This window comes from Phascolarctos cinereus, unplaced genomic scaffold (assembly GCF_003287225.1).
Source record: "Phascolarctos cinereus isolate Bilbo 61053 unplaced genomic scaffold, phaCin_HiC Scaffold_4;HRSCAF=312, whole genome shotgun sequence".
In the NCBI taxonomy this organism is placed as follows: Eukaryota; Metazoa; Chordata; class Mammalia; order Diprotodontia; family Phascolarctidae; genus Phascolarctos; species Phascolarctos cinereus.
Window position 1 is genome coordinate 107,244,754 of NW_027555847.1, and position 12,455 is coordinate 107,257,208.

At 36.2% G+C, this 12,455-nt stretch overlaps 1 protein-coding gene across 1 annotated transcript in view; it reads left to right on the forward strand.

Moving 5' to 3' along the window:
• Positions 1 to 12,455, forward strand: part of BNC2 (basonuclin zinc finger protein 2) — a 523,407-nt gene that overhangs the window by 160,459 nt on the left and 350,493 nt on the right. Inside the window, exon 2 of the mRNA XM_078152484.1 lies at positions 2,956 to 3,156. Coding sequence (XP_078008610.1) covers positions 2,956 to 3,156 — 201 coding nt within the window. The remainder of the gene's footprint in view (positions 1 to 2,955; positions 3,157 to 12,455) is intronic.

Genomic DNA, 12,455 nt, shown 5'->3' on the forward strand with positions numbered 1-12,455 from the left:
AGTTTACCTCCAAAATGAGACTTTGATCAAACCTGTTTACCAGGTGCTGGTCTATCATAGAGAGTGAACAGTTTGCATTCCAAATGTTTCATTGGGTTGTATACTTTTAACCTGAAAATGATCGCAGTAATATTCATGTTTTCAGGTTTACTATATTGTGACAGGCCTATTGTAAGTAGGTGATAATACATAGTAGGCCTATCTCCAGTAGAACAAGCTCAAAAGTAGTGTTTAAAAGCCTAGTTTGCCTATCATTGGCAGGTAGGCCTTTTTTTTTTTGGAAGGCTGCTGGCTGAGAAGACCAGATTTGGATGTATTAGCTAGTCAGCCTAATAACCCGGCTCAGACTCTATTGATTTTCTAGGAGAGAGTTTATGAACTAAATAAACTTGGAGTTGGTGTCTTAATAAACTGCTTCTCCCAGTCTGTCACATTTAGTTACAGAATTGTGCAGTTTAGGAGGAAAAAAGGCTAATTCTGTTACAGATTGTTCACAGCAGGGTCTCCAAATTAGCCCTTTGTTTTGTAATGCCACCTTGCTTGGGCTCGCTTTGAGCACATTTCTCAGTTTTACCCTAATGAGTTGCAACACTGATAATGTGGCTGATGATCTTTCATTGATTTCACTATCACTTGCTTGTCTGGTAATTGATCCGTTGCTGAGCCTCTAGTTAATTATATCGGCTTTGACATGGCCCAGTCCATGGGGAATTTCAAGTCTTGCAGAATAACAGTTTTAATAAAAGAGTCTATTACTGCAGGTGCTTGCTGCTGTATGCCAGTTGAATTTTGTGTTGGTGGTGATGGTTGTTGTGAGGTGCTTGTGTTATGTGGGAAGTGGAGTGCAGGATAGAAGGGTGGAGAGGAGAGAGAGAGAGAGAGAGAGAGAGAGAGAGAGAGAGAGAGAGAGAGAGAGAGAGAGAGAGAGAGAGAGAGAGAGAGAGAGAGAGAAGAGGAGAGGAGAGAGAGGGAGGGAGGGAGAGGGAGAGAGAGAGAGAGAGAGAGAGAGAGAGAGAGAGAGAGAGAGAGAGAGAGAGAGAGAGAGAGAGAGGGAGAGAGGGAGGTAGCCTGCTATTGACAGTGTCCTTAAGCCTCCCACAAAAAACAGCCATTAGTGGGAAGGTCAGGAGCTGAGCAGGCAGCTTGACTGAGGCACTGAGTGCCACTTCAGAAATCAAGAGGCTAGCAAATTTTAGAGGGAGTTTAAGTGGGTAATAGCTAGCTGTAAAGGTACAGTCACTGTTGGCACAATTGACTCATAGGAGTTCCCCCCCCCCAGAATATTTTTATTGACCACAGGTGGACTTAATATATTTTAAGGCAACAATTCTTTGGGTTCTTGTTTGTTTCCTCTCAGATATTGAATTTGCTGCTTTTGAGACTTTTTTTGTGCTTAATGGTGGTGAACTAGAGGGAAGTTTAACAGAAAAGCTTTCAGGAGATGTCGGTTCTAGAGGGGAAGGCACATTTGTGTCAACATAGTGTACGTTTTCTCATCTTTTCTCATTGTCCACTAATGACACAGAGCTACCATTGAAGCTTTTTTCTGTTTCTTTTGTTGTTTCAGAGAGTAAGGTTTATTGTTATTCTTGAGTTAAGAAGAAGCAGGCAGAGTGGTACATTTGTCCTCTATATTTGTAGGTGGTAGAAGATTAATGTTCCTTACATTTTAAGTTGGGGAAGGATGGTTTTTTCTTGCTGACTACTTTTATGAGGTGGCATGAATTTAGCTTTTCATTTTTGAAGTTGTAGTGTTTATGCATAGTGTATCTTCAGCTTTTCTAGAGAGGATAAAATAGGTAATCATATTCAATAAATAGGCTCTTTGATTTAAAATTGGCTTAATTTAAATACTGGATGCTATCAAGGTTCTGTTTTGTCATGTAGAAAATGTTATCTGGCTTCAGATAAAGAGATCTTGAATGAAAAATAGAAGTTTCACTGCACTATGTTTTGAGTGGAATGGGACAAGTTTTTTTTTCTCTCTTCTTTGATTCATCTTCTTCACCCCCCCTTTGAGATTTGAAAGCTTATTGTATGTGTTTCATCCAGGAGGAACTTTAATAAAAGGTTTTTTTCCCCACTTTTGATCTCTCTTCCCCCTCATGTTGTTTTATTCACTTTCAGACGTATTAGTGATTAACTATGCAAGGTGTTAGATGTTAAGAAGTACATATTAAATTAAAAAAAATTTTTTTTGAAAAGCGTAAGGTCATGTGTCTATGTTTGTTTTCTTTAGTAGCACATTTGATGAATAGTCCAGCATGCAGTAGTAGTTGGCTTCCAGAAACTGATATTTAGAAAATTACCCTAAGCCAACTTGTACATTTTTCTCTAACTGAATATTTGACTCTCTTGAAGAGCAGTCATACACTTATATTTGGTGTCCTTTTTTACATTAATGCTTACAAATGCTGGGGAATAGACAAATGTCAGCTATAGCTTGTTATATCTGACAGCATTGCAGGGGGTGGGGGTGGGGGTCGAGAATTCAGGGAAAGGGCCCCTAGCTTTCCACCTCTCTCTGATCATTGTGCTTGGAGTGTGAGAGGTGTGTGTATCTGTGTATCTGTAGACTGAGAGGGGTTAGTGCAGGATGTCATTTGGTGCCTGACAGTGGAGCAGTGCAGTTGACTCTCTGCTCTGCTATCCAATGACATCCAGTGGCTGAGAGTTTGAAGCTGATGGTTGGGTCTCCTTGGTGCTGCCTGCACACCTGACAGGCAGCTGTTAAACTGAGCCAAGGCAAGCTTGGGGAGTCACAATCTATGCATAAATGATAGGGGTATCTGTGCAGAAGGTGCGAAAGAAGCTCTGACCCCCCCCTCCCTACACTCCCCCCCGAATCTCCCCCTTCCCAAATGCAATGCACAGTTCAGCCAGCTTCTTAACTATACTACTACACTCCTGCTACTGGCTGCCAAGAAGCTCAAAAAATCCACCTTCACTTTTCAGTCAGAAGAGGCAGAAGTGGATGTGAGAGAAAGAGACACACAGAGAGACAGAGAGCAAAACAGAGCAAGAGACTTGGTTTTAAACGACTCCTGCATTGACAACTCCATGCAGTTCGGAACCAGAGCAGCTACAACTGAACCTGGGTTCATGGGGACATGGCAAAACGCTGACACTAACCTCTTGTTCAGAATGTCCCAACAGGTAAGTTGCTTTCATTTTTTAGAAAAGAAACATTAAAATGTGTGTGTACTTCTCTCCCCCCCCTTCCCCTCTTTCCTCTAAATCACTACTTAGCCTCGATCCTGTCCTAATGATGTCCCTGGAATGCGTGCATGGGCACTTCTGGACTTCCCTAAAAGTGTGTGTGTTGGGGGGGGGGGAAGGCGGCGGTGTGGAGGGAGGGAAATCTTGAAGTGAAAGAAAACAAAGCCATTTGCTGTAAAGTTTCACAGTATAGCTTTGATCATGATTGTATTTCTTCCTCTCTTTTTAAAACAATCAGCGTCTTTTTATCTGTACTCATCTCTCTAGCAAGTATTTGATATCCCAGCAGATGTCCCTCCTTTCTGGCATAGTAAGTCCCCAAATCAAACTGATACTGAGTTTAGGGGGCCCCTATGCACAGCCTAATTGACTTCATGTGACTGAAAACAGCTTTTTTTAAGACCTAAGGAGTAGAGACCAGTTGTACTGGAATTATTGCCTGTACTGAGCAGAGGGTTATTACAGGAGATAGTTTCCGTTGTCCGGGTCCCCACTCCCTTTTTCCTCCTTCTCTCTTCCTTTCTCCCCAACTCCTCCTCCCCCAAATCTCTTGCTTTCTCATCACCTTCCTCTATCTGCCTTGAGTTCCTTCTCTTTCACTTCTCTCTCTCTCCTGTTTGTCTCTGTCCCTCTCTCCTTTCTCTCACACTCACAGACAGCACACATTCCCTCTCCTTTCTCCCCTCTCCCTCTTCCCCCTCTCTCCCCCTCTTCTCTCTGTCTCTCTCTTTCTCTCATTCACTCACACTCAAGTGTTTCTGCGAAGCTGTGCCTTGGCGTCCTCCCCAGTGCTGATCCTCCATCAGGGGCCACGTTTAAGGCAGCTTGGTATGCTGGTTCTGACGGGAAAGCTGAAATGTTACTGCGAGGCCAGTAATAACTGATAATTAATCACAGGAGCCGGTGTCTCTGTACCATGCACTTGGTGATACGCACCCTGCATGCCGCGGCTCCTCTTGCACAATTGTTTGGCTCTACTATGTGAAAACAACAAAAAAAAAAAGAGAGAGAAACTTTCATCTTGGACTAGCAGAGGAGGGAAGTTCAAAACTGAGGCAATAGGGGGTGGGGGAGTTAGAGGAAAGACTCCCTGTCAGAAAGGCTTTTCTTTTCTTTTAAAAGATAGACAAAATCCCTTTCAAAACAATGAAAAGAAAAAGAAAGTAGTTTGAGATTATTATTATTCTTGAAGTTGCTCTACATAGAATCGGAATAAGTATGCTTCATTATGTAGCCTAGGGGTTACTAAATAATTGCCATTGTTTTGATAATTTAAAAAGAATAGAATTCCTAACTTTTAAAATCGCTTTACCTTAAAAGTTAGTGCACAAAATGAAGCAGTGCATTGAACCAATTTTTGTTATTATAAAGAATGTGGAAAAAGATAAGCTTGAGTATGAGCTGCAAAAAGTTTAAAACTGCAGTGTGTAAGTCACAGAATGAAATAATGAGTCAAAAACCTGTAGTAGAAGCTTTTGCCTTGCCATTCTAAGCCAGGATAAATGCATTCGAATAAGGTATATTTTGATATATCCTGTAGAGGGACCCTGATTACTGCTGATATTGTAAGCTGACATTTAAATGTAATCAACATAAGCCAAATAAGCAACTCTTTCCGTGTGATTTCCCATTCTTAAAAGTTAAAGTTCATTTCCTAGCACAGATGTACATTTTCAGTGCACAGAGTATCACTAGGAGAAGCCTATGGTTGTAATGTACAGCACTGGCTGTATGCTCTGTCCTGTGGATTGGAAGATACAGTATGCTCTGACATTCAAGGGGGAAATAACACGTCCACTTTAGAATTAGATGCCCCTCTTTGTATTTTTCATAAGTAGTTGAGGTCAAGTGTTGGGGTGGGAATAAGGAAGTCTTCCACTGTGGCTACAAAGGAGTTAATGTAACCAGATCAAGATAATGATCAATTGATAAATGGGTATTGAACCACCTAGATGGTGTTATATTGCCTCTTTGGCATTAGACCCTTTGCAGATAGATTTGGATCTAAGCATGCTCCAACTCATTGAAAATATTTAGCCTAAACAAACATAGAATTGTAACAAAAGAGGAGAGAGAATAGGGCAGGTTATTAGAAATACCTCATTTAGAGAATAATTTGCTCACCACATGTTTTTAATATTTAGGATTTTTTTTTTGCTATTTCATTTCCCTTAAATTTAAGGATGCTAAGTGTTGTGTATATATGTGTGTGTGTAGTATTATGTGTTGTATGTGTGTATTTATGTTTTTGAGATCTTAGATGAGTGTATTACTTTTCATGTGGGGAAGAGCAAGAAATTTATGGAAGTAGTTTATGCATGACTGATTCTATGGAATCAGACATTGGAATACACTCAGTAGTCCTGTAAAAAGGAAATGATAAACATCTATTTTAAAATATTTGTGCTTCAATTGTATGTTTCTGTGTTTTGTTAATTTTTTGGTTGAGGTGGTTTTTCCCCACCTTTTTATTGCCATAAAATGTTTACTTAACATGCTTGCATTTTTACAAAGCATGTGAGGAAGGGTGTGAGTTTCTATCTTTTTTTTTCCTCCTTCAGGGTAACATTTTATCTTCCTTTACACATTTGTTCAGGTTTTTGCAACATTTTAATTTGTGTATGCTAGCTATACATTTAAACAATGTCTGAGCAAAACTGCAAATATATGTAAGTGTCAAGTTCTTTTTCTTCACATACTGTGATGTTTGTTCCCCCATTCCTTCATCAGCAATGCTGATTCAGCATGTATAATTTTTGAGTGACCTTTTTCTTGAAATACTAATTCTTCTCTTGAATTCTGTGGTTTAAAGAAATATTAGTTCCAATGAACAAATTAAGCTAAATTTTGTCATATTGCAGAAAAAAGTTTGAAATACTGAATTCAACTTTCTTAGGTATAAAATCATCCCAAACATTTTCATATTTCAAGTATATTTTAATTTACAAGGAGAATGATATGTACTTGTATACCAAATGAAATCTTCACATATTCAATAGAAAAATAGTTTCATTTCAAAGATACTTAAGTAGCATGAAATGTGATGCTGATAATTGAATTATTATTGTCATTATGATTTAAATATAAAAAATTAAGCAGTATTCTTTAGCAGAAACTCATTTGGAGAGTTTCATGCCTAGATGATAGAGAATTCATTATCAATAACTTAAGAAAACTTGTAGATTCATTTGCCATGAATGCTGAAATTGAATAATCTAGGATTGTGTATCTATAAAGGTAATGGGGAAGTAGGGATACAGGAATGCTTTTTGCGATCTTTTCACATGAGTTTGACTCTATTTACAGTATGTAGATCTTCCCTTCTGTCTAATGCTTAAAAAAATATAAAGGCCTCACATTCCAAAGAAAAGGAGATGTATTTCTAAATTATCTGTTAGAAGTTCATGATATGAGGATTTCACTAAATGGTTTTTTTTTTTTGCCACTCGGCATTTCTTCCCTTTCCCCGCCCCCCCACTCCCTACCATATTGAAGTATGATTCACTTAAAAGGGGTCATTTTCATTCTGTATACAGAAGAATGGTTGATAACCTTAAAGGGCATAAATCTTAACTTTTGTAAAAGGAGTTCTTCTTTGGGTCACTTTGATCAGTGACAGGTCGAGAATGACCAGAAACCCTTTGCTCTCTTCTCTGCTAATCTGGCAGAGTCCAGAACTCTGACTAGTCTAGTCTTATGAGGTATTGTTATGAACAGAATATATGAACTGATTTTGACATTTAAAAAAGAAATTTTGGCCCTTTTTTCTGCTTTCACAAATGTTTTGTTTCTTGGTCAAAATAGTACATTTTTTCCCCTTTTAGTTACCTCAAGGCTGATGTTTCAAAATACTTTTCTTTCTGAAATGAGACCATAACAGAGACATGGCTTTAACTCACGTTGACATCAAATGCAAAAGACATTTACCTTTTTATTAAAAGGGAAGTGATATTTAGCCAGATTCAAATAAAATGTAAAACCTTTCCTACAAGCTCTCTTTTAAGACGTGAGTGAAAGAGTATATTAGAATTATAAATGACTCTGTGCATCATTATATAGTAATTTAGGATTCACCCAATGATGTAACAAAATTAACAACATAATTTTATTGTGAAACTGTATCTTATTAAGGAACAACTGTCTGACATTCTCTAACAGTTGCTTTATTTAACTTCATGCAAATATTATTAGTAGTGACATTTTTCTATTGTGCATTAGATTCTCTCATTAGCATGATGTGTTAGTTATCACCAGAGAAATCATTTTCTAGATAGGTGAGGGGCAGACCAAGAAAACTAAAAATTAAATCAATGACTTACATTAAGACAGCAGCATCTGTTTGCCAGAGATATGATATAATAAAGCAAACTTTTTCTACCTAATGTAAAATCTGGTATATTTCAGAGAAAATGATAAAATATACAATAAAAAATATATAATAACAGTGTCAGAATCAATATAAAATACATGTTTGGTGTGAGTTGTTCTGCAAGCATTCTGCCAGCTCCTGCTATGCACAGAAGCAAATATACTCAGTCTGTAGACTCATTATTTTACGATAGAAATTACGGCTTTGTCTAAGTTTTGAGACTTTCAAAGAAATTTTTCTCTTGAATACTTTTTATTAGTTAGTTAAAAGACATATACTTTTGGCTTCCATCACATTTCATTCTGCTTTTTCTTTGTATTTTGTGAATTGAACTTTGACTAGAAACATTCTAGCCCAAATTAAGCTTATTTTTAATGTAGATTTATTTTCATTGACCTAGAGACCCTTAATACAATAGCTGATAGCTAATAATCTTTGAAAATAACTTTTCTTACCAAGCATCAAATATCTTTGCATCTTTCCCTTTCCCCACGCTGTATTACATTGTTGATATGTTTTGTTAATCATGTGATCATGAAGAAAAATTACATTACCAAAACTTACAGTCTTCATCTTAAAATAAACATCTGCATTAATTTAGATGGCATGTAACTTTAGCCTGTTGAATTAATAGGCTCATTTCAGGTGTTGCTTTTAGTTGAGTGTTTTCATTTTAAGAATGGTCATATATTAGTTTATACATACATACATACATACATACATATATATATATATATCCTAGAATAATGTAGAATTTTACAGGGAGTTAAAATGTAGAATACAGTAGGTTTGTTTGTCATGATTTGTGTGTATATATATAAAATATATAGAATACATAAATTTATAACAAGAAAATTGGGAAGTATACAGTATGTATATCTTGAGTATGTATAAATACAAATATATAACCTATGTATATAATTTATATACATTTTTATCTTGCAAAATTATGTGGAACATTTTCATTTGTTCTTAGTAGAATTTAAATGAGGTAGCTTATATCAAGTAACTGTTTTGAAGAAATTCTTTTATTTGCTTATGTTTATATATATATATTTTATCAGCCGTACAAACATAAAAGGTGTGGGTATAATTTGTATAGCTTTTGCTAAGGTGAGTTCAGATAACCACAGATGAAAAATACTTACCTACAGGTACATGTACTGCATATATAATTGCTGGCATTTCTCATAATTATATTTATGTGCGTATTTTAACATTCTCTGATGAATCCAATTATTCATGCATAGTTTTATGGGAATCTGATTTAATATAGTGACAGGACAGATTTGGGATATAGCAGCAGCAGATCCTCCTACTCCTGTGTCAGGGTTAAGAGCCAAGGCAAATCCTCCCTAACTAATGAGATGCTGAGTAAGGCATCTCTAAGAAGTTGGGGCAAAAGTGAATGGGTCACAGCTGAGGCAAGACTGCAAGGATTGTAGCGATAGCAGAAGCACTCAGATTTGCCAGGTCGTTGTGACACAGCATCCAGATTCCAAAGGAACAGTCTGTTACTGATATAGAGCTGGCGTCATAAACTTCAGTCAGAAAAACAAAAAATGCTCTAGTGACCCCCCCCATATCTACTTTCACTAGAAAGATTAAAAATATATGTACTATGTATAGTCTTTTTGCCAGTCATTTTCATAGCTTTTTTTGCAGAAATGTCCTTATGAATGCAAATAGTTAATGGACCTGCACAGCTTAAGAGGGCTTTTCCATACTTGGGACTCTAGAATATATGGCAAAAGAAAGGAAGGATTAAGAGGGAACCTTGGAATTTGTTCTTAATATTATACTTTAAAAAATAAGTCTATGATGTGTGTGTGTGTGTAAATATATAAAAATTACTATACATATACATATATACACATATAGTAATGTTGTTTCTGACTACTTATTTTCTCTCCTCATACAATAGACATAGTGAAGAAGACAAAAACAAGCTACTTTTTAAGAACAGTGTGCTGCTTTTTCCAACTTAGAAATTTTCTGTGGGGTTGTTTTGTCGGTCCTGGCTGCTTAGTATACTGCTAAAAGAACAAATAATATTAGAGTTCCAAGATTTCCTTTAGGTTGGATTCTATTTGGAATCTGACTGTGTAGAATAAATAGTATGTATGCTCTGAATGAATTTCCTTTATTCTTCTCCATCCTACAAAGCAGATACTTGCTGCTAACTGGTGGTTCCTCTCTGCCTGTTAGTCAGTGGCTGGTTGGAGTTTATGGGAAATGGTTTATTCTCACATTATTTACCAAACCTGATGCCTCTTTTTTGATCCCAGAAAAGCAATTAGTCCTCAAATTGTGGTTGGTGCTCTTCATCTACAAGCGTTTAAGGAAAGGTGAAGGAGAAGGTCTTTATCTGAAACTCAGGGTTTTTTTTTTTAAATTTCTTGAGTAATGAAGAGTAAAGGACAGATGCAAGAAGAGGATATATGAAATGTGTTGTATGTTATGTGGTATATATAATTTAGTACATAAAGATAATATGGGCATTAAGGATCCTGACACTAGCAAAATAAAAGTATATCAAAGGGCAATGGTCTTCTCTCCCTCCCACCCCCCCCACCCTTCTCTTGCAAGAAGAATACTATTCAGGAAGGAGAAATAAAGTGGGCAAGAAGAATCTAAACAGCTAATGCAGGTGACATCCCACCAACTCTGAAGAGGCCTGGGCAATATTGGAGGTGCATGGCTCTTCATAAAGAATATTCTGTTCACCGTATTTAAACTTTCCTCCTTACCCTCACTTAGCTTTAAAGAAAGTTTAGGGAATTGAGGATAAGAGTATTTATAATTTTTAAAATTGTCATTTTCCTAAAGAGAGCTCAGGACATTTCTTAAAGTACATACCAATGCTAAGGTAAAACATTTATGCCTTGAGTTCATTTGGGTGAGGACATTGTGCATTCTCATTCTGTTCAAATAATCTGGGGAGCATTCCATGCACCAGGTGTAGGGATGAGGGTAAGAAAAAAAGTGAACCATTGCATTCTCCCCTCCATTTAAACAATTTTAATTAAAACTAAGTATAAATTCCTGTTGAAGAACATTTCACCCAAAGTGATTAAGCTAGGATTTCAGTTTCCAGCTTTACTAGTGTAGTAAGTGAATAATGATCTTTTCCAAAAAAAGCTTTATTTTTAAAGTTTTGAATTTTTCAATTTTAATTTTTATTGGTGAAGAAAATGAAAAAAAATCTTAAGCACCTATTAGTTGAGTAGCAATCAATTCTTTTCAGCATATCTAGTAACTTGATTCAATGTATTGGATCAAAATGCTATTTTGCTATTCTTTGTTAAGGGAACATGATTTTAGAATCTTGTTTTTGCAGAATGTGTCCAAAAAACCCTAAGCAAATGTTTAATCTCATCTGTCCTCCTCTCCTCCCAGTATCCTACTACAATTTCTCTTTCACTGTGTTCTCTTCTTCCTCCTCATCTATCTTCCAATTCTTTACTACTTCTCCTTTTTCATTGGCAGTTTTCTTACAAATAGAAAGGAATTAAAACACATATGAAATTTGGTGTAATCAAATAGCACAGTTGTCATGCTAGTAGTTTATTCTGGTAAAGGAATGGAAGGAAAAGCACCATTTCTTAGAGGTTCCTATGCATAGGTGTTGACATGAGGACAGTCTGTGTTTTGCTATGTAAGTGTTCCTATAAGTGAAGGCATGATAAAAATGTGTGACCAGATGCCCAGGCTTATCATTCAAAGGTGCTGAAAGGTAGCTCAATTTGATCTTCGTTCTGTGTAAGGAAATGCCTAACAGTAGGGAAATTTTGTGATTTCTTTTTATTTTTAAAAAAGAATTATTATTTTCTAGTAGTAGAATTTCGCTTAAGTAATATGAGCTCTTGTTCAGATGAAAAAACTTGAAAAGGAAAGTGAAATTATTTGAATCAGTGGTTTTTCTGAGATCTTATAATTAAGAGACAAATGCAACATTAAAAAGTATAAAAGACAAAATAGAATTAACATTGATAAGTTACCATTGGAATTTTAAGTTAAAATGTTATTTATAATGAGAAGCTAATGTACCTTTACATGATTGTTAGAATTGACAAGGGTAAAGTATGTATGTAGGGAGAGTTTATCTCCCAGTTTTGTACCTGCTGTGCTTTTGTGTGTCACAAATTGTTCAACTTTATTAAAGTAGCTTTTAGTGGCTATTTGTTCTCCAGACAGTTCTTCAAGACTTCTGTTTGATGATTGGAATGTTGAACTTACATGTCTGAGAGGAAAACCCCAAGCTAATGAAGCTTGCACATATAAAAATAATTACTTTCAGCTTCCTTAATATAATAACAAAACTAATATTAAAATGAAGTTACATTAGCATGGGTTTAATTACACACACACACACACACACACACATATACATATATGTTATTGCAAGTGAAAGCAGAAATACTTTGTTACTTAAGTCAATCAAAAAGTAGTTGTTTATGTTATGTAATCAGGCATTAATAAATAGATCTGTCTACTACTATGCCCAGTGTTTAAAGCCCTAGAGCAGTTGACTTGGTTGGAAATGCCTACTACAACTGGTGGCATATGACTATCATTTGCAGGCAAGATATATGAAGTCCTTATACAATGGATGCATTCATGAAAATGGTCCTCGCCTGAAACCTACTTCAAGCTCTCATTTTATTGACCCTGTGTCAGAATTTAACTTGCATACTGTCAAATTGTGTGATGATTTATCTAATTAAAAAAATTAGACAGTGGAAGAGAAATCCCAGTTTACAAACAAGCATCCCAACAAAGACTCAGCACCAGCCTGAGCAAAGTAGTTTGTATAATTCTAAGGAAAGGATTCAGTACAATCAAAATAGATTCACTGCATGGCAAT